At 31.9% G+C, this 23,707-nt stretch overlaps 1 protein-coding gene and 1 long non-coding RNA gene across 5 annotated transcripts; one reads left to right on the plus strand and one right to left on the minus strand.

The window, feature by feature from the left end:
• Positions 1 to 1,024: 1,024 nt before the first annotated feature.
• LOC129929006 (uncharacterized) lies at positions 1,025 to 3,298 on the minus strand. 2 transcript variants are annotated; one of them, XR_008780447.1, is made up of 3 exons: positions 3,168 to 3,298; positions 1,555 to 1,697; positions 1,025 to 1,148 (listed from the first exon to the last, which is right to left on the minus strand). It is a non-coding gene; the product is annotated as an uncharacterized LOC129929006 (long non-coding RNA). The 2 variants fall into 2 exon arrangements; XR_008780448.1 differs by lacking the exon at positions 3,168 to 3,298 and adding an exon at positions 2,906 to 3,123.
• A 1,279-nt stretch (positions 3,299 to 4,577) lies between these two features.
• LOC106074622 (protein adenylyltransferase SelO, mitochondrial-like) lies at positions 4,578 to 23,424 on the plus strand. Of its 3 annotated transcripts, none has more exons than XM_056003992.1 (14): positions 4,578 to 4,735; positions 5,534 to 5,844; positions 5,996 to 6,234; positions 7,235 to 7,373; positions 7,645 to 7,790; positions 9,469 to 9,592; positions 10,183 to 10,298; positions 11,230 to 11,333; positions 12,232 to 12,401; positions 16,421 to 16,452; positions 16,629 to 16,829; positions 17,557 to 17,677; positions 20,444 to 20,601; positions 21,381 to 23,424. In XM_056003992.1, the coding sequence occupies exons 2-14, from the start codon at positions 5,746 to 5,748 to the stop codon at positions 21,628 to 21,630; spliced, it is 1,899 nt and encodes a 632-aa protein (XP_055859967.1). In that variant the 5' UTR covers positions 4,578 to 4,735; positions 5,534 to 5,745; the 3' UTR covers positions 21,631 to 23,424. The 3 variants fall into 3 exon arrangements, with proteins under 3 accessions (XP_055859967.1, XP_055859968.1, XP_055859966.1); XM_056003993.1 differs by having other exon boundaries at positions 5,621 to 5,844; XM_056003991.1 differs by lacking the exon at positions 4,578 to 4,735 and having other exon boundaries at positions 4,837 to 5,844.
• Positions 23,425 to 23,707: the final 283 nt, after the last annotated feature.

The raw sequence follows: 23,707 nt of genomic DNA on the forward strand, positions 1-23,707 counted from the left end.
TTCCAGCCCTTGATGATAAAGGGTGCTCAAAAATTAGGTTGCTTCTAAAGCCTATTAAGCAACACAAAAATTAATGGCATTTCAAAATTTGGAGTTCAATCTTCTCCTTAAATTAAATGTTATGAATTGGTGTCAGCAAATGTGGCACTGGTATTTGACTATGCTAAAAGTGCAATGGCAGACTAGATCGAGCTAGGCTTCAATTCATTCAATATTATATTTTGTCCAATTTATTTATATTAACTTTATCACAGGCTCTTACTAATACAACTATATTCTGTTGTAATTAGAGTTCTATGGTAATTTAAAAAATAAGTTGGCTGAAAAGTTATTCTAGAATTAAAATAAACAATTATCACAGTGAAACTTAAAAAAAACATTAAAAAAAAAAAACACAACCAGCATATTTCAAAATTAGGATAGCATTTCTTTATTTACATTTAATAAATTCCATCCCATTAACAATTTACTTTCAGATTGCTGATCAGTAATCTAAAAGCAAAATTTAATTCTTACCTTCTTGAGCAGGCTTGCTTATGAAAAGATGATGAACAGCATCTGTACTGCATGCATAGATTATTATTAACCTAAAAGATTAATGTCAACTTCCCCTAAAGAAAATGTGGCGATCTGTTAAAAAAAAATAAAAAAATAAATAAATAAAAACATAAAAAATGTTTAAAGAATGCAAAAAAAATAATATTACAATAGAGGCAAAACACAAAATGTTTAAGGTAAGGTATACAAGAAGGATTGTTGCTATATAATGACATTAGGTCAAAAACAATTCTATGTAGGCCCTATTTTCACTGTATAAATGTTCATTATAATTTTTTATGCAAATTAATAATGAACTTAAATCTCAGTGAAATTACAAAAAGCTGAAGATATTGCTCTCGAACATTGTTTCACAAGATTAACATTTATTTTACATTTTCTTTATTTAATCGATTTGATCTCATTAAAATTTTCATTTGGTTTGGGGGGATGGGGGGGGGGGGGGGGTGTCACTGATCAGTAATCTTAAAGAAAAATTTATTCTTCGTATCTTTTTGAGCAGGCTTCCTCATGAAAAGATATTGAACAGCATCTGTAGTGCATACATAGACAATTCTTATTGTCAGCTGCCCTTAAAGAAAACTGGCATTCTAAAAAAAAAAAATAAAATAAAATAAAATTACAATAAAGACAAATGTTTATGGTATGGTGTATAAGAAAAACTGTTGCTATAGCCTAATGATGAGACTCTGTATTTTTTCTTTAACAGTATCCACACAATGAAATTTTAAAAAGCCTAAGCCTTAGCTAAGCCTATAGAATGAATCCTAGATCAAATTGTAGAAAAATGTATAATATAATAATTAGTATTAAGACCTCTAGATATTCTAGCTAGATCTAAATATAATCTAGATCTATGTCTAGTTTATAGATCTAGAATTTCTAGATCTGTATAGATCTATTTAATTCTATCACATAGAGCCTAGAGTCTTTAAAATTTACAAAAAATAAAATCTAACATATATTGAGTATTGGTGAATAAAGATGTAACGCTACCTGGACCTGGTTATGTGGTATGCACGATGGACTGTTTGGTCGCCTCGTTGGTCTCTGCATGGTCGTCTGGTTCATACCCTGCAACTGCCATCACTTCCCTAAGCTCCTTTGAGGTTTAGACTACCAAGTAGATATCTTCAACTCTGAAGGAACATTTAAAAAAAAAACAAAAACAATGTCAATATAGGGCTATAGTCTATAGCAGCTATAGGGTTAGCCGTTAGTGGCGTTAGTCTATTATATATAGGCCCCTAATATAGATATACTATATATATACATATTTTTATAGACATATTTCAATATCTGATTTTAAAACCAATATAAACGTTTGATTTTATTTATTTGTATAAATTTAAACATTCTTAGATTCTAAACTCTAGACTAGATTTTCAAGATCTGGAGTGTAGGCCTAATATTGTACATTAGTCTCTACAAAGTAAATATCTATATTATAAGATTATAAGTCTATACTATAGGTCTATGACTATAACTAGTTACTAGATCTAGAATTATTTAATCTAAATGACCTATCGCCTATAGTATGAAAAAATTAAAGATTAGTCTGTATTAACAATATATTAATTAAATATTCTATATCTACTAAATTTTCTAATAACAACTAGATTTTAGAATCTAGACTATTCTAGACTATCTTTTATTAGATCTAGATCTAAGTTTACTAAGTCTTAGTATATCTTATAAGTCTAGGTCAATTTTTTCTAACCTCAAAATATTTGAATTAGAATAGAACTAAAATCTATAGATGAGTATGAGTACTATGAGTATAATAATTATTATATTAATATACCAAAGTGTCCAAAGTCCTAAGTCTAAGTATTAGTTTACAGTTACGTCGTTACGTGACTAGATAGGCATATAGACTAGATCTAATATTCTGCCCTAAAAGTTAAAAGGTAGAGATTTAGATTTAAGATCTAGTAAGTCCTTAACTAAATCTAATTCTATGCTGCAGATGCATTAGCCATTTCATGGTAGATTCTAGAATCTAGATCTAGAATCTATTCTAAATAGTAAATCAGTAAATCTAGTCATAACGCATGAATGTTAATCACTTAAGTTAAGTCGTCTAGATCTAGATTTAATAGGTCTCAAGTCTAGATATAATATATATATTAATAATATTATATCGTACTAGATCTAGTAGCCTATTACTACTAGATCTATTAGATATTATAATAAAACTAGTCTAGAGAGATCTATAGAATAATATATAATCTCTAGATCTAGATTCTTAGCATTCTAGTAGATTATCTAGATATATCTATAAATCTATTCTAAGTCTAGACCTAATCTACTATCTAGATTAGATCTGTTAGTAGTGTTAGAGTACTTAGAGATTCGTCATCTGATGATGATCTGTACTTGTGATAGGCTTAAGACTTTAACTTATAAGTTACGACCATTCCAAATGAATTTCCATGGCTGCTGCCATTGCTGCCATGAGTTGAAGAACATATATGCATTGATATCAAGAAGTACAGCTCATATAATTATTTATAATAGATCTATTATATTAATGAAAGTCTAGATTGACTAGACCTAGACTAGAATGACTATAGCTCTATAACTTGTAGTATAACTAATAACTTAACAGATTTAGATCTAGATCTAGCTAGCTCTAATTTGATCCACGTGTGTACGCTCTAGAGTGAAGACTAAATAATCCAGTTTGTGCCGAATATCGCGAGCTTAAAAGAAATAAATGCTTCTTTTTCATTGGTCGAAAAAAATGTTAAAATGTATAAAACTTTTTTTAAAAATCTAAATCTAAAAAAACAACAACAAAAAAACAAATATGTTCTCCTTTAACTTTAGATTCTATGTGTGATTAAATATTACTAGATATAGATATATTTTTTTAGTGTGCACATTAAAAAATCAGATACACACACACACACACTATTTGATTACGAAAAGTCTGCATTGGGCCCATACGGGTAAAACTTCACTATTCCAGTTAGGGATTTCCCCAATAGAACCCTAATTAATTTTTTTTTTTAATCTTAATATTACTTACAAAAAAGGATTCAAAGCAACATTTAGCTTTAAGACGATTAATAATACATTTTAAAACATCATAATATTGTTTTTTATGTTATAATAAAGATTTCATCATGTTGGTTCTGGCGTGATTGGGGAAATCCCACACCGGCACGAAAGCGGAAAGACATTAACGGCCCAATAACTAAAATCCCACACCGATCCGTTAACGTTTTTATAGGGGCGATTGTAAGTAGGTCAATCTACCCAATGAAACCTTATTACCCCACACCGCGCCAGAATGGTTTCCATGGGGCTTTGTTTATAGGGATGTGGCCAGCACAACGACCAACCGCCTTTACTTTTTTCCAAACTAACGTCAGGTACCCATTAGAGCTGGTGGACCCAGTCTTTAATAGGCGTAGCCAGTGTGTAGGGCCTAATTGTAAGATAGGCCTATAATGAATGTCTGTTTAGAGACAACCGAGTACCGGTATCTATTGTATCTTATCTTATAAAATACAGATGTTACTTCAAAAAAAAGATGATTACGTTTTACGCATTATGCATCTAGTAATGCATGTCAATCAATGACTTAAATTCTGCCAAGTCACCGGTTTTCCTGGCTGACCCAGGCAACCCATTCCATGCTGTAATAGCACTAGGGAAGAAGGAGCATTTGACATCCAAATTATTATATTTTTAGTCCTAATGTTTCAGGGCAATATAGAAAAGTAGTTTAGATATGATTATTGCTTTGCTAAGTGTGTGTTTATTGGAAGGAACCGTTCCTACTAGGGTAGCCTATAATAATCACTAATCACAAAGAAATACATAACAAGATTGTCGGTGTACCCATAGACTATAAATAAAGTAATATATAGTCTATGGGTGTACCTAAATCTATAACATTGGTAAATCAAAGATCAACGAACTATATAAGTATAATACAAATGGGTGCTGTTATGTAAAAATAAAGGGCGGCTACTCCAAAAAATAAATTAGGTCTGTGATCTAGATCTAGATTTATGTACAGAAGTCCCCTTAGTCACTTAGACTTAGTCTAATTCATTTAGAATTTAGAGAATTGTGCTTAGCTCATACAAGATCTAGATCTAAATATAATCTAGACTAGATCTAATGCCGCATTTTGCATTAGATCTAGAATCTATAAATGAATGTAAAAATTATTATACAAAACTCTTAAGTCTTAAGACTGAAACAAGAAAGAGATCTAGATCTAGATTCTAGATAGAATGATAGATCTATCTTTCTACTTCCAGAATCTAGTTTATCTAGGCCTACTTACTTTACTAGTTCATACTAGTCTAGAGTACTAGAGCTACTACTCAGTAGTAGAGTCTAGTATAGAATAGATCTAGAATCTAGATATACTAATAATTAGTAATAAATATACTAGTCTAGTACTACTGTAACTACACTACTCTAGACTAGAGTTAGAGTCTAGACTGTACGACTACTATTCTAGTACTAGCTATTGTAGGAACTCTAGGGCTAGGCCGGCTAGGGTATTAATTTTGTGATACTGGCCCTACAGAGTACAGTAGCGTAACCAGCATTCATTACGAATTACATGATTACGAAGTATTGTAATTGAGTAAACTAAAGACTGATGATTAATAAATATGCCAATAATAAAAGCCTTGCCTAAGGCTTAACTAGGCTTAACTTAAAAAGCCATTGGGATGATTGAATAGGCCTACAGATCACAATCATGACAATCACAATGATTCAACAAAGTCACTTTGACTAATGTGACTCTCATTAACTCATACATAGTGTAACATAGTGATCAGATGAAAAATAATTAGAACTTAGACTTAGATCTATCTAGATCTAGATCTAAACATTGTCAGCCATAGTCTGGGGCGTAGTCAATGGTTTTCATTTGCATATTATCCTATGACATCAAATTCTGTATTAACAAGCCTATATAAGTGTTCTGTTCAATTATCAGGATGGCTGGAAGAAATTTTATCCTGTAGAACACATCGATATGGCTGTAGTATAACATATCCATTTAAAAGAAGGTTATTTCATTCAGGATACAATTCATTAAGTCATGATTTGACCAGGAATAGGCTAACATCTAGCAGATCAACTAGATCTACACAAGAAAGAAACTATATTTGGAAATTAGGTTGTGCAGTAAAAAGAATTATATTTAGCATGGCAGGATTAAAACCAACACTTGAAACTTTGCATTTTGATAATTTGGCTCTTCAGTTGTTACCAGTGGACCACAGTGCTTTAGTAACACAAAGACAGGTACATATGTTCGTCTACATTTTATCACATATATGGCCATTAGGCATTAATATTTTGTAATATTGGCCATTAGGCATTAATATTTGGCATTATGGTTTTGCTATTAATGAGAAATGTTTCAAAGTATTTTATTTGTTTGATATATATGCAGGTTCATGGAGCGTGTTTCTCCAAAGTTCAACCAACTCCAGTTGTCAACCCCAGAACTGTGTGTGTGTCTTTATCAGCACTAAATCTGCTGGATATTGGGGAATCTGAAATGATGCGGCAAGAGTTTGTTCAATATTTTAGTGGCAATAGAATTTTACCAGGCTCTGAGACAGCTGCGCATTGTTATTGTGGTCATCAGTTTGGATATTTCTCTGGCCAGCTTGGGGACGGTGCAGCAATGTAAGAAACAACAAACTATTCAATCTCTTCAATTAAATTTATATTTATTGAAATTTTAAAGTATATAAATATATATATACACAGCTGCACTGTAAAAAAATTTTGGTTCTATTTTATAAAACAAAGCTAAGTGAAGTAAAATTACCCTTTCAGATCTTGTGATCTATGGGGCAGATGATGTAAACAAAGCTAAAATATATATTATGACTAAATGTAAAAAGGGTTTTTATCTGGAGCAATTTAAACTGTCTAAAGAAAACCATAAACAGGTTAGGATTTAATGCTTTTTTACAATGTTAACTGCTGAATTCTCTTGTTTAATCTAATTTTTTTTTGTCATTAAAGGAGTATTTCAGTCATAACCTTTATTATTTTTGTATATGTTATAGTAAACATGTAAATCCATTCTAACTTGCTTGCATTGTAACATTAGTTTTTTTAAATATTTTAGAAAGAATTTAGTTTGGTAGCCAGCACTTTTTGTCAGGCCATGTATTTCTTCTACAAAATGCATATTATTAATTGTCTTAGCCTATGAAAGTAGCATGAACGTAGGTTGGAAAAAGGGTTATAGTAAAGTTTCATCTTCTTAGATAATTGAACATTTTTTTTCTCCCACACCCATTCTCAGATCAAGTTGAAACTTAAAACAATTATTTTTTGTAGCGAACAAAACATGAATCAATTTAAAAAATTAACAAATATTCAATTAATTACTGGTAATTAATTTTTAAAAAAAATATCAAGGGAAATATATTCTACATTATTGAGAGATATAGTTGTAAGTGCTGAGTTTTTCCTTTAAATAAGTTTTTTTTTTAAAAAGATTTTTTATATTTTGCTTGTTAAACTTTGTATTACAATTTCTGATCTTACTCATGAATGGGATAGTACTATAGAAACTTAATGGGGAGTTTGCTGAGATGTTTACATATATCTTTTTGTAATCTTTGACGTTTTCCAATATAATAATTTTGAAATATCTTCTGTTCAAATTTAGGTACCTTGGGGAAATCCTTAATGAAAAAGGTGAAAGATGGGAGATACAGTTAAAAGGTGCTGGTAAAACACCCTATTCTAGATCAGCAGATGGTAGGAAAGTTTTAAGGAGTTCAATAAGGGAATTTTTATGTAGTGAGGTAAATGTTTTATCATGTAAATTGAATATTTAATACTTTTGTGATAAGTTGAATCATTTCCTAGATGAAGTAATGTCACTTTAATAAAAGATAACGTCACTGCTGTAACTAACATGATAAAATCAAAATACTTTATTGGAAGGAAAGTTAATAACAAGTTATGCTTTTAAGGAATAACTATGTTTTAAGTTGCATTATACAAATGTATATATATATTTGTCTCTCCATTATTGGTCAAGTAACTTTAAAAAGTGATACATTTTGTTCTAAGGCCATTCATCATTTAGGAATACCAACTACTAGAGCTGGTTCCTGTATTACGTCTGACTCTTTGGTTGAAAGAGATATTTACTACAATGGCAACCCTAAACAAGAGCAGTGTACCATTGTACTGAGGATTGCCCCTACATTTCTTAGGTACGTTTTTGTTTTTCATTTATACCATCTTCAATCAAGCATTGGACATCTAAGGAGTAATATTCTAATGATAGTGATCTGTATATAGACATATCTCTTGAAGTAAATATATTTTCTTGCTTGCTCAGTAAGCTTTTGCAAACATTGAATACATGAACAATCATGGTAAAAGTGTGTGTTAGAAATTCTTAGAGATTTTATAAACATGACTCAGCTGAATTCATAATCACAGCCAATATTCCAACATATTTAGAATTTACAGGAACTAAAGTCGGATTATTTGCAGACGATTGCTTAATATCTAGAATAATAAAAACAAAACAAGTTATTGAAATTTTACAAAAATAATTAGAATTACAGAAATTGGAATCAAATTGGAGCATGTCTTTCCACCCAGAAAAATGTCAGTTATTAAGAGTAAAAAAAAACAAACTAATACAAAGAAGAATTACAGAAATGAGAATCAAATTTGAGTATATCTTTCTACCCAGAAAAATGCTAGTTATTAAGAGTGACAAAAAATTTAAAACAAATAAAAACTTTTTTTTACCTTTTACCTATCCCTTAGTCTGTTGGACCGTTGGGGTACCATGCAAGATTCGTCGACTGTATTTCTCCATTCCTCTGTCTTTTGCCTTAGTTAGAACCTCTTTCAATGGCAGGCCTGTCCATTCTTTTATGTTGTCCTCCTATCGCTTTCTCTGTCTGCCTCTTCTTTTTTTTCCTGGTACTATTCCCTGAAGGAGGGTTTTCGCAAGCCATGAAGATCTTGTAATATGGCCATAGATTTTTAGCTTGAGTTTTTTTTACGATAGTTAGCAGGTCATCATGGGGTCCAATCGCTGCAGTAACCCTGTCTCTAATCACTTGGTTTGTGATGCGGTTTTTGATTGTGATACCTAGGATCCTTCTGTACCATCTCAATTCCATTGCTAGGATCCTCCTCTCTAGCTAGACTGCAGAGCCAGAGAGGAGGATCCTCATTATTTTATTCATGGTAAACTAGTCACATAGACTAAAAACTCAAAATATCTAGGTGTAATAATAAATGAAAAGTTAGGCCAATAATAGAATATGCATCCTCTGTCATCAAGAAAACGTTATGAAACAAGAACAGACACAAAAAAGAGCAGTGAGATTCATAACAAACGAATATTCAAATTTGATTTAGTAGCACCATTAGTAAATTCACTAAACTTAGAGACACTTCAGGACAGAAAAATAAAAAAGTAAAGTAGCTGTAATACATAAAACATTAAACCATAATTTACAATTTATAGAAAAACAAAACCTAAAGAAATATTCAGAAAGACACAAAGATAGAGGCACATTTCTTATCCCATATGCCATTAAAGAATGAATGGGTTGCCTGAATCAGCCAGGAAAGCCGACTTAGCAGAGTTTAAGTCATTGATTAACATGCATGAATAGATCGATACATGAAATGCGTAGGATGTAATTATCTTCTTTTTTGAAGTAATGTCTGTAATATATAAGATTTTTCATCTTTTTAAAGGATAGTTGATTGGATTTATAAGGTAAAAAAAAATGTTGAGATTTTTAATGCCTGTGAAATAATGTGCTTGATAAAAATTCAAATAATTGATTTGATAAACAGTTTAATATATAGTACATACTTTTGAAAATTGTTGTTGAAATAATTTATTTTTTTACTCAGATTTGGTTCATTTGAAATCTTTAAACCTGTAGACAATCAAACACAATATGAAGGTCCGAGTGTTGGACGTACAGATATTCTACTTACACTGCTAGACTACACCATTGAGCACTTTTATCCCTTGGTAAGACTTAGCTACTTATAAATTACATTACAAAGTAAACAAAGATTATAGTTTTATTTCTTAAGTTATGATTATACGTCTTAAATTAAGATTTGAACCATGACAAGATGGTAGTCTTATGTCTTGAATTTTAAATTTTAGGCATGACAAACGTGCTAGAAAATTTCTGTGAACTGCACACTAAAAAATATGAATAATTTCAAAAAGTAATTGTAACTTTATTACAAGCAATAGAAAACTTGTATACATAACCAAAAAAAAAGATTAGTCAATTAAAGATAAAATATTTACAAACAACCAAACCAGTTAGATATTCATATTTTGGATTAAAAGTTTTTAAAAGTTGTAATTAAAATTACCAGATCAGTTATTTATTTTTGGGGTAATTTTTAGACTTCTAAACCTCAAGAACTATAGAAATACTGAGTTGATTCATTAATTATAGTATTAGCCTGGTGACACACTAGTATCTTTTTATAGTATTGTAATTTTGTTCAGTATTGGGAGGTGCACATGTTAATTTGAAAAACAAAATGTGCACTTGAATAATGTTGTTGCTAGGATAACGAACTACGTAACCTTGTTCTCAGATTTGGAAACAACAATGGAAAAAGAAGAGAGAGATGTATTTAGAATTCTATACTGAAGTGGTGAGGAGGACGGCAAGGCTAGTGGCCGAGTGGCAGTGTGTTGGTTGGTGCCATGGGTGAGTCATCCACAAAGCTGGTATAAAAAAATTGGTCTTAGGTTCCCTGATGAAATAGCACAAACGAAATAGCACAGAAAATATAGTTCAGTCATTTTACAAGAGATATTTTAGATATAACCATTTTCCACTAATAGTAATGTAATGGAAAATGGTTTGTAAATCTAAAAAAAAAAAAAACTCACTAAAAATCTAATAATTTAATATATATTATTATTATGCTGACACTATTTTTAAGTTTTACTGAATTATTTAATGCTACATGTTTTTTTTAAATTGAAGGTAGTAGATTGTAATTAGTTTAGCATGTAACTGTACATTGATTATTAACAAAGATACAAAGATTTAAAAAGATGGAAAATGATTTATGAAATGCAGAGACATACCCCTCCCTTTTTACAACTTTTTAAAACTCTTCATTAAGTAAAGACTGTAAAGAAATATTTAGTAATTTACTTGCCTTAGTGTGCCAGATTTTTTAAAAGTACAAAACAAATAATATAGTTTAGATTTTGGATGTATATTTCAAACCTAATAGTTCTGTGATTGTAAGTAGGACTCAGCAGTGGATGAGATCTAACAGCTTAGCTTTACCAAACTAGGTGGGCTCATCAAAGACCTACAACTGAGATGAAATATCTTAGCCTTTTCAGGGTTTGAATATCATATACTGAACAGGCTACTCTGACACAATGTCTAAAACCCTTCCATACTAAATGCCATTTCATTGGTGTTGTAATGTTATATAATGTTTCCTCCCTCCAATTGTAGGCAAATACTTCAATAGTTCAGAAACCATTCTCAGTATGCTGGCCTTATATATTTGAAGTTTTAAATAGGTCAACTAAATAAATATGGTTTTAATGTACACCATTATGTTAACAAATTGTTTATTTTCATATTGTGTGAACTCCATCTATTTATCTTTCAGCGTCTTGAATACTGACAATATGAGCATTGTTGGAGTCACCATTGATTATGGCCCTTTTGGTTTCATGGACAAGTATAATCCATACTTTGTGTGCAATGCCTCAGGTGAGAGTTTTAAAAAAAGCCATAAGCATTAAATGTGAACACATCTTGCTACATAAATCTTTGGACTTACTGTTGAATGGGAAGCTGTTACCAACTTTGTCAAATCTTTTAAGGCAAGACTCTTAGACTAAATGCTGGTTAAGTTACATTCAACAAATCAAGTGAACCCAACACAATACACAGTGATACTAGAAGTTCATTGCTACTATAATTAAAAAAAAAGAACCAACCTAAATTTGTTATGTCACTGTGATCAGTATATAGTCCTATAATATACACATAAAAGTATTTTAAACTTTTTTAAAGAGTGTTTTATACTAATTATGTTAAGATATGAATTTTGTGAGCCAAATTAAAGATTACACAATGATCATCAAACTTGTTCAACATCATAGAAATCAAATGTGCTTTGATGTAATAGAATAAGAAACTGATTACAACCGACACATTTGAGTGGAAAGTTATATAAGGCTCAAGTTATTTTCTTCATGACTATAACTTAATTCTTGCTTTGAGTCATACACCTACAGACTGAGATCAGGCAGTGTCATGAAATCTTTAGCAGACTTCAGCATGGCAGCTAAGTGTTGTAAAGATTTAATGGTTATCCAGGACTAGTTCATAAATTTGGCAAACTTTTGTAAATAAATATAAATAAGCTTCCATGAGTAAGTAATGAAGTCTAAGTTGTTTTCTCCATTGTAGTTTATCTTACAGGAAAATAATAAAAAAAACCTTTGCTGTTTATACAAATTGTATCAAATTTTCTCAATCTTGGAGAGAATTGGTTGAAAAAAATTGTTTGAAATAAAAAAAAAAACAACAAAAAACCTAAAAATAATCCCATTGTTAAAGGACAGGAGCAGCTTCATAAAATTTAATATTTTTTTCTCCACAGATGATGGGGGTCGCTACAGCTATAAAAAACAGCCAGAGATTTGCAAGTGGAACTGCCAGAAACTGGCTGAAGCCATTCAAGATGCAGTGCCACTTTCTAAAACAGAACCTGTGTTGAATTTGTTTGATGAGGAGTTTGATAGACACTACACTATGAAAATGAGAAAGAAGGTTTTCTTATTTATGCATAACCATAGATTTGAATATCTTTAATTGTAGTGTCAAATGCAGAATATTATAAACTGCCCATTTCAACTATAATATTAATAAAATTCATATGGGGGTATGGCATCTTTTGTAAACATAAAATTCAAGTAAAATTTACATGGGAGCCAAGGGTTATACAAGAAAGATGGAATATACCAAGAGCAGGAAGAAATGCAATAGAGGAAGTCGCACATCAGCAAGAGGTCTAAGGTACAATAATGTAAAACAAAATAAAACCAACAAATACAAGACAATCTGGATATTTGATGTTCCAGATGACTGGAGAAATGACAGTCTACCGTATGAACATCTTTTTATCTATTAGATTATTATGTTATTGTATCAAGAGGCTCTTTTAATTCACCAGCTACAAAGTGTCTTAGATAAACTGTACAGAGAATTACTTAGATCAGTAAACCACAAGTTACAGATGAGAATTAGACCAGTAAACCACAAGTTACAGATGAGAATTAGACCAGTAAATCACAAGTTACAGATGAGAATTAGACCAGTAAATCACAAGTTACAGATGAGAATTAGACCAGTAAACCACAAGTTACAGATGAGAATTAGACCAGTAAACCACAAGTTACAGATGAGAATTAGACCAGTAAATCACAAGTTACAGAGGGAATTAGACCAGTAAATCACAAGTTACAGATGAGAATTAGACCAGTAAATCACAAGTTACAGATGAGAATTAGACCAGTAAACCACAAGTTACAGATGAGAATTAGACCAGTAAATCACAAGTTACAGATGAGAATTAGACCAGTAAATCACAAGTTATAGATGAGAATTAGACCAGTAAACCACAAGTTACAGATGAGAATTAGATCAGTAAACCACAAGTTACAGATAAGAATTAGACCAGTAAACCACAAGTTACAGATGAGAATTAGACCAGTAAATCACAAGTTACAGATGAAATTAGACCAGTAAATCACAAGTTACAGATGAGAATTAGACCAGTAAATCACAAGTTACAGATGAGAATTAGACCAGTAAACCACAAGTTACAGATGAGAATTAGACCAGTAAACCACAAGTTAAGATGAGAATTAGACCAGTAAATCACAAGTTACAGATGAGAATTAGACCAGTAAATCACAAGTTACAGATGAGAATTAGACCAGTAAATCACAAGTTACAGATGAGAATTAGACCAGTAAACCACAAGTTACAGATGAGAATTAGATCAGTAAATCACAAGTTACAGATGAGAATCAGACCAGTAAACCACAAGTTACAGATGAGAATTAGACCAGTAAATCACAAGTTACAGATGAGAATTAGACCAGTAAATCACAAGTTACAGATGAGAATTAGACCAGTAAATCACAAGTTACAGATGAGAATTAGACCAGTAAACCACAAGTTACAGATGAGAATTAGACCAGTAAATCACAAGTTACAGATGAGAATTAGACCAGTAAATCACAAGTTACAGATGAGAATTAGACTAGTAAATCACAAGTTACAGATGAGAATTAGACCAGTAAATCACAAGTTACAGATGAGAATTAGACCAGTAAATCACAAGTTACAGATGAGAATTAGACCAGTAAATCACAAGTTACAGATGAGAATTAGACCAGTAAACCACAAGTTACAGATGAGAATTAGATCAGTAAACCACAAGTTATAGATGAGAATTAGACCAGTAAATCACAAGTTACAGATGAGAATTAGACCAGTAAATCACAAGTTACAGATGAGAATTAGACCAGTAAACCACAAGTTACAGATGAGAATTAGATCAGTAAATCACAAGTTACAGATGAGAATTAGACCAGTAAACCACAAGTTACAGATGAGAATTAGACCAGTAAATCACAAGTTACAGATGAGAATTAGACCAGTAAATCACAAGTTATAGATGAGAATTAGACCAGTAAACCACAAGTTACAGATGAGAATTAGATCAGTAAATCACAAGTTACAGATGAGAATTAGACCAGTAAATCACAAGTTACAGATGAGAATTAGATCAGTAAACCACAAGTTACAGATGAGAATTAGACCAGTAAACCACAAGTTACAGATGAGAATTAGACCAGTAAATCACAAGTTACAGATGAGAATTAGACCAGTAAATCACAAGTTACAGATGAGAATTAGATCAGTAAACCACAAGTTACAGATGAGAATTAGACCAGTAAATCACAAGTTACAGATGAGAATTAGACCAGTAAATCACAAGTTACAGATGAGAATTAGATCAGTAAACCACAAGTTACAGATGAGAATTAGACCAGTAAATCTCAAGTTACAGATGAGAATTAGATCAGTAAACCACAAGTTACAGATGAGAATTAGACCAGTAAATCACAAGTTACAGATGAGAATTAGACCAGTAAACCACAAGTTATAGATGAGAATTAGACCAGTAAATCACAAGTTACAGATGAGAATTAGACCAGTAAATCACAAGTTATAGATGAGAATTAGACCAGTAAACCACAAGTTACAGATGAGAATTATACCAGTAAACCACAAGTTACAGATGAGAATTAGACCAGTAAATCACAAGTTACAGATGAGAATTAGACCAGTAAATCACAAGTTACAGATGAGAATTAGACCAGTAAACCACAAGTTACAGATGAGAATTAGACCAGTAAATCACAAGTTACAGATGAGAATTAGACCAGTAAATCACAAGTTACAGATGAGAATTAGACCAGTAAATCACAAGTTACAGATGAGAATTAGACCAGTAAATCACAAGTTACAGATGAGAATTAGACCAGTAAATCACAAGTTACAGATGAGAATTAGATCAGTAAACCACAAGTTACAGATGAGAATTAGACCAGTAAATCACAAGTTATAGATGAGAATTTGATTGTAGATTATCCATTTGTTCAATTTTGACAGCATTTATCCCAGTTTTTTTATGTAGACATATTCCCCCCACTGCCAAACAAGTGTTACTTTATGTGTTAACGTCTTTTCAGAATTTATTTCATTCACATGAAACATTTTTTTATGGTAGTAATGATTAGGTAGTATATTACTTCACTCTCTTACTTAAAAAACATCTCTTAAACACTCCTGATACCTCCTTCATATCTAGTAAAACTTTCAAGACAAAGCAACTAGGTGGTTGTGAAATAAAACAAGCTTTTTATTGTATGAATATATCAGTTCAGATCACTGACTGGTAGTGTGGTATGCACTTGAGATGGTCATCACAATGGTTCAAACCCCTCTATTCACTTCCATCCTCTGCTGTCATGCAGGAGGTTTTGACTAGGATCTTCTTTTCTGAAGGAACCTCCAAAATCTTATAAAACAAACAAACAAAAGTTTCCAAATTATTAGTATTGATTTATTTTTAAAACTATACTTGCATTCTGTTATTATAAAACTCACCTAACACAAGAAGCATAACAAAAGTGTTTTTTAAAAAGACAATCCCTCCTTTATGAAGCTGATATCTTTTAATAAGTGCAATTATTTTGCTCTTAATAATTAATGTAGTTCGCAAAATATTTTTTAATGTCTATTAATTTATTTAACTCTTTAATGAATACATGCACGAAAAATTGCTGATATAAATGTGTTCAAGATATAATGTCTAGACCTTCAGACCAAATTTAATTTTAAAACTTATTATATTTGGCGAAATCATAACTGTTAAACCAGAGTTTTCTTAGTGTGGCTAATTATCTAGGAATTCTTTTCCCCAAAAATATACATAAATTGCCAAATTTCTAGGAATATCATATAAGCCATTTTTAAGATCCATGTCCACCCAGGTTTTTTTTTTTTGACCCAATGAAGAATTTGCAAGCTGAAAAAGGAATTGTTAAAAACACCTATTTCCATATCCAAATCCTAAAAAAAAAAAAAATTGAGGACAAGAAATATTTGATATAAACAGATGAATGCTTTTTTTTTATATTTATGTCTTGATATCAAATAATAAGTTGTATTAATGCATGTGTCATGACTACTTTATTGGTATCACATTTCAGTTTGGCTTAAAGAAGGAACAGACTCAAGACAGGTAAACTGTAAACATAACCTGACTTACAAATTTTGTATCATTGTTCTTTATGTGTCTGTAACGTATTAACAATAATGTTCTTTGTTCTTGTAAAACTTTGTTGAACTATTTAAATTGAAACATTGATGACTAGATATGTGTTCTCATTTCTTATTTTGATTTGTTTCTTCTTTCAGGGAACTTTTTAACAGCTTCTTTGAAACACTGGAAAGAACTGCTGCAGATTTTACCAATTGTTTTCGATATTTGAGTAACTTCCCTTTACCAGGCTTATCAGATTATGAAGAAAAGAAAGCTGATGTTATCAAATATTTTGTATCCCAGAGTTCTACTGTGGCAGAGCTAAAGAAGGTTAACAGAGTTCGCTATGAGAACAGGTTTGGGTTATTTTCTTTACATTTTTTAAATCTTTATAACATAAATTTTGTATTTCTATTTAAAAATTGTGTTTCTTTATTTTAAAAAATGTAAGTTTATCAAAAGAATCTAGCTTTTTTTTTGTGGGGGGTAAGTGACATTATGGTAATGCATTGTAGTTCATGGCATCGATTCTAATATGGCAAGTACATCTGCATTCTAAGTATAGGGTGTGTAATTGGTGCTTGTCAAATGGCTTATCTTGACACATCTTGTTTTCATACAGTCAGCGTTAATTGAAATTTTCAACTTTTGAAAAGAAACTTGTAAATTATTTTTCTTTTCAAAATGTGTAGTACTTATGCAAAATTTTACCATAGTCACTGGCGTGATTTCACAAATAAGTGTGGTTTGTAAAGTAATAAAAAGCATGAATAAATGTGTATGTTTTTTTTGTTTTGTTTTTAAATAACTTTTTTTATTTAATGAATAATTAAATACACAAATATCTTCATGTTTTAATCTTGGTTCTGATTAAGTACATTGCCATTTTATATTTCTCTTGAGATTTTCTCCTTTCTCTCAAAATGCTCTATTAATGAAAGTAAACATTTCTTTGTCCAAAGTGATGGTTAAAAATTGAAGCCCCCCCCCCCCCCCCCCCCCCATTATTTAAAGTACATAAATATTGATGCCTCTAAATTAAACAAAAATGCTTAAAAGAATTTAAAAAATGTATATTTTCAGTCAGTTGATGCTGTATCTAATGTTAGCTGAGAGTCGTCCTGAAATGATTCCTAACCTGAGAAAAGTAATGCCTGAAATTGTTCAAGAACTCAATAAGATGGAAAGACTGAAAGAGCTAAAGGTATGAATTGTTTTGGTAGCTCATCAACAGGGTACAAACAGAGCAGGGTTCAAACCTGGGAGCATTGAGATGACAGTCCAGAGCACATACCATATGATCAGGCAGTCATCCATAATTTGGTCTTCTCTGGTATATGGCCTCATATCTTTTTCAGTGGTCAAAAAAGTTCTTGGAAATGTGCTGTGCTCCCAGACTCAAATGAATTTTTTTCCAAGATCTGTGGTCCCAGTCTTAATTTTTTTCTCCGCAATTATATTTTCACATTTCGACCGAATTCTTCATTTTGCTCATTGCTATTTCACTACTCTGTTATGATTAAGCTTTAATAACTTTGTCATATGTAATCAGCAGATGGTTTATTTGGTATAAAATTAAAAGGGAATTCATGCTCTTTTTATATAACACAAAGTAAAGTTTATAAAATTCAACATTACCTTTTATTTAATGAGGTCAAATTAATGATGGTATCATCAATTATGAGAGAAAGAGTTAATGCAAATGCTTCAGTAAATGTTTTGTTGGTTGCTGTTCTCTTCATCACAGTGACTACAAGGAGAAATAGAAATAATTTTGTTAGGGAACATTTGGGGGAGAATACCAGTTTTACATTCAAGTACTGTATTTTCGTGCATATAACCCGCATACTTATTTAGCCCTCACATGTGTATACCCCTCAGAAATGACGAAATAAGTGTAAACAAAATCATACATCCCTTATACATCCTTATATGTCCTGCTTGTGCAAGCATGACTTGCTGTAAACTTGTCACAATGGATTACTGGTATATTAAAGAGTCTCTGCCACATTGGTACTATTTGTTTTCTTGAGGGGTTCATAAAGTTTCCCAGTGTACATTTCACAACCACAGTGGCTTAGATAGGATGGGGGAAAAATTTGAAAATACCCCCAGTCCCTCACTTGAGGGGGGGCCCAAATTAGTGATTTTTACATTAAAAATTAAATATTACGCAAAATGCAGGGACCCCCAAAGAGGTCAAACGATGGAAAATTCCTAGCTACACCCCTGCACAACCCCATGGCGAACTATAAGTTATAGAACCAATAGGTCCATAGTTTCCGTTATGCTATGTTGATAAGTAAGATAAATTCTTTAACACACCTTTGTATATCCCACACAGCTGCCATTAGTTTGTATAAACTTGTATAACCTGCAGTAGTTGTTCACAAACACATTAAGACTGGTTTTTTCAACCCTCTAGGGTGTAATCTACTAACAAAGCACGAGGTGGTGACAAATGGACCCAGTGTGCTGGGGACAAAAGACTGAGGTATTAGCTTCACATAGCTTCTGTGACACCTCCCTGGAAACTTCTTGTGGTAGAAACTAGATAGGCCAATGACAGCTTGTTTGTTTGTTTTACATGTTTCGGATGTACCTTCAGAGTTGAAGATAGTTTAATTCCTAGTCCAAACCTCCCGCAGGACGACGGGGGATGGGAGCGGGCAGGGTTTGAACCCTCGACCATCAATAAATCCCAACGACAGTCCAGCGTGCAAACCGCATGACCAGGCAGCTAGTGGACAAGAACAGCCCCCCTCTCCCGGTTACATTGGGTGAGCTTTTTTTTATCTGATTGGGGTGGTGATCCCTATACAGATCTTGGCAGTAACAGTAAAGGAACGTGAGGTAAATTCCCCATGGTTAGAGCTGCTCTCGGCTCCTTATAGCAAGCAGGACCCAAAACAAGTCGCGGTGTACTGTGTACATGTCACAATCTCTATGGGCACTACTGTTGGGACCCTTCAGAAATTTTCACCATTGAAACCGCAAGGGTTAAATTTAACAAAAAAAAAAGATTCTGACCCCTTTTTTTTTAGAGCCAACATATCAAAATATTATACTTTCTAACGTTTTTTTAGCACTATTGAAACTTATTTTGTGTGTCACTTTTATTGGCACTGCTTGGCACATGTCATTTTTTATTTGTCCTATTAAGTTGCCATTGAAAGAATGTTTTTGTGTGTAAAAATGTCTTAGAAACTACATGCAATGTAGATATAGCTGTATTACTTTGAAAGTGGAGGTACAACAAAAAAGAGGAAAAGAATTCTTGGGGGAGAGTGTTATGACACCATAGTGATAAGAAAAAAGGGATCTGACCAAAAAAGCAAAATAGAGATGATGAAATATTTGGTAATATTAAATAAAGAAGCCCAAGAAAACTCATTGACTGTATGTAGAATAATTCATTAGGGATGGTGTTGGTGAGAAAAGTGGTACTCAAATTTACGGCCATTCTGGATGCTATAATTTCATGGCCAAAGGAATGTATGGGGGAGCTTTTACTTGTGGGCTGTTTTATTATTGTTGTTATAAGTAATAAAAAAAGGGAGAGGTCCATGGCAAAATAAACAATATACAGCCTGGAAAAAAATGAGTTGGTGTAGTCAGTGGGTTATGCTGGTGTTTCAATAAAAAAAAAGGGACTTATCTTGGTGAAACCACTAGTTATTAAATATATCCATCATTTAGCAACAAATTCACACCATTGGGGGTGTACTAAATAAAGACCTCTGATTTAAGTAAATGTCTATGTATGCTCGCAGGAGATAAGACTCTGTGCTCAGTCAAGACTTTTACTATATTTCACAAGCTATATTGTTTGAGATAAGTCTGCGCCCAGTGAAACCTATAATTTGAGCTATGAATTTGTAATAAAGAACTTAAAGTTTGATGCAACAAATTCTGACTGTAACAATATTGAACTTGCCAATGGTTTGAAAGGATGCCAATGTTTTCCTAGGATTTAACAGATGAGTCGCTTTCCCAGAAAAGTTTTGAAAGATGGAGTGCATGGTTTGAAAAATTTGCTTTGAGACTCCAACTAGAGAAAGCTGATGTCAGCGATCTAAACTCTTTGTCAGAAGAAAGGAAGAAAATTATGAACTCAGTCAATCCCAAGTTGGTTGAAACTTTTTTTTTTCTTGTTCTTAAGTTATTAAATATTGCTTTGTATATTTGCACTATAAATTGTTTTAAAAAAATCAAATCTATTCTTCTATAAATGTATCTTTTTAAATTTTGTAAACAAGATGGACATTAAAAAAAATCTAGTCCTACTTTGTGTTGAAACAAGATCTGACTGGATCTGATGGAAATGTCATTAAAAAAAAAATGGGCAAGCATGGGGATCGAACTGGGGTGCGGTGATTGAGTGGCTAAGAGCTTGGCTTCCGATTCTGTGGACATGGGCTAGAATCTCAGTTGATTGGCATTTGAAATTTCAGGATTTTTTTGGCGCCCCTGAGTCCACCCATCTCTGAAGTTGGTGAAAGTAAAGGCGGTTGGTCGTTGTGCTGGCCACATGACCCCCTTAGTCATTAACCAAAGGCCAAAGAAACAGATTACCTTAACATTGTTTGCCTCATAGATTGCAAGGCCTGAAAGGGGAACTTTACTTTTCTTTTTCCTATGGTGATCAAACCCATGACATGCAGGTTATTAGCTTGAGGTTCTATCAACTGTGGTGCAAGTTTCAGGAATCCTGACTTCCTATTATTTGACATTTTTCTATCCACCCCTCCCCCCCTTCCTTTTGGAGTAAACTAATAGTAGGAATAGACAAAGAATTGATCTTGTAAAGCATTGAAGGTCAAAATTTAAGCCTAGGACTGTGTGTACTATCACACTACAGAAAATTTGAATATATTAAAAACACTGGTTGGTTGTTATATTTTCAGATTTGTACTCAGGAACTACATTGCTCAGAATGCTATAGCTGCTGCAGAGAAGGGAGATTACAGCGAGGTCAGAAAGGTCCTCAAACTTTTGGAAACACCCTATGATGATGATGTACCTGATCTAAATGCCCTAGAGTTGAATGGTTTAATGGAAAATGAATCTCACACTGGACAAGCAGGTTGTCATGCTCAGCGCATCATATATGATGAGAAACCACCAGAGTGGGCATTTGACCTGCGAGTGACCTGATCTTCATAGATTAAGGGTTCCTTTTGTTATATGCTGATGTGTTTTGAGTTAATTAGGAGTAGATTTGACTAGAGATGTTCAGTTTAAGCTTTCTTGGATTGATATGGGGAAAAAAAGAGATTAAAACTTTCTTTTGATGTTTTAATATCTATGTTAATTGCTGAATTCAATCTCTAAAAATTATGTAAGATTAATTATGTAAGACAAAACATGTTAAAATCTTTAGGAGTTATAAACCTAATTGACCTTCTCTTGCTCTTCTAGGCTAGTTTAAGTAAACTCATTCTAATTGGCTCAACTCACATCTGCTATAAGAAATGAACCTTCCTGTATTTATTGGCTGAAATATTTATGCTGCATTGTCTGTTTTATTGAACTTTGTCTTTTAAAACAAGTTTTTAAGTCCACTTTATCTGAAATTCAAAACCATATAGTTAGTAAATAAGAGCTAAATTGATAGTGTAATCAAAGAGAACAAGATATTTGAATTTTCTTGTCAGTCTGAATGTAATAAGGTTATCTTCAGAATGGTTAGGTTTATGTTTTAAAACAAGGGAACTTATTAAGCAATACTGAAATTTTAGCTGGTAAACTTTGTTTTTTTTTGTAGGATTTTAAAACATTAGTAGATGGAGACAATGTTTAATTCTTATCTAAACTTTGTAAATGAATTAGTTGAAATTTAGGAGTCTCCAATAAACAAAAGGATACTTTGAAAGAAACTTATTATCAAGATAAATGCAATATTTTATTTCTAAAAACAACCTTATATATGATGTAAAGTATTGAAAAAACAAACTTTAAATATTTGATTGAACTAATCTCATGTTTAGGGAATTGCAACAACAGTTTAACTCTAAACAAAGCATCCAATGATACCACATACATTAGAAAGACAAAGTTCACTAAAAAGAGCAATGCCTGATGAAAGGTCCATGTTCAAACTTCTAAGCTGAAGTATCATGTGAGCTTGATACAGCATAGAATTGAAGCTAAACTGGCATGTCTATTTGCTGAGATTTAATCTTGTGTAAGTTGGTTGTCAGATAATACCTTACTCACTGAAATATATTGGACTCTTCTTCTTCTTGTTATTACTTGTTTTTTTTTCTCTCCACTTTATGTTTACATTTTAAAATGTATTGTACAAAGCACCTTACAGTCACAGAATAAGATCGTTATTAAAATGTTTTTCTAAACTTCTTGTAAAAGAATTTTCGACTTTACAAGTCACAGCTATTGATTTTACATGGCGTCAAGTGAAAAACTTGTTTTACAATCACATGAATATCTCTTTTAAAAGTCTATTAAGGGATTATAAAATATTTTTTGTTGGATGAAGCCATATTTTGATTTGAAGCCATATTTTAGCTTGAATCCACAATTAGGAATAGGCAATATTTTGATTTCAAGCCATATTTTGGCTTTTTAACTCATTGAATGTCTACATTTGTAGTCAACTGTTGTTGATAAAAGAGATTATTTTGTGTTCTCCATTAAGCAGAATGTTTTCTCTGTACAATTTATTTTCAACTCATCACATCTCCCTTACCTGTTGGCAAATGTCTTTCATTATGATTTGGTTTGAATAATGTCATATTTTGTCCCATGGTTCAACATTTTTATATTGTTGTTTTTTGTGTGAAGTTAACTTCTATGACAATTTTGCTCTGTAATGTGTTATTGGTGTCTGTATTGACATGTTTGTATTTGTATATATACAATTGTAAGAAAAAAGTAAATGATGCTTGTATCTTTGTTCAATAGATCTACACAATAAAAATATTTTTTAAAGATCTTTTTACCTAAGTTTATTATGAACAAATTTATTTCTTTTAACGAGGATAAAATATTGTCATGCAAGAGCAAAAGTTTTCCTGTTAACATGTTCAAATCTATGCACAAGTGATATGTCTGAGATGGATATGTTGTACAGTTGGCAATCATAATTTCTAATATGCTCAACTTTTAAAATTTTACTCCTCACATTCTCATTCCCACCATCTCTCCTCCTGTCATAGCAAAGGTGATGTGTTCAAATGACCTGACATTTGTGTGTCTGTGCTTAGAGAAATGA

This window comes from Biomphalaria glabrata, chromosome 11 (genome assembly GCF_947242115.1).
Source record: "Biomphalaria glabrata chromosome 11, xgBioGlab47.1, whole genome shotgun sequence".
In the NCBI taxonomy this organism is placed as follows: Eukaryota; Metazoa; Mollusca; class Gastropoda; family Planorbidae; genus Biomphalaria; species Biomphalaria glabrata.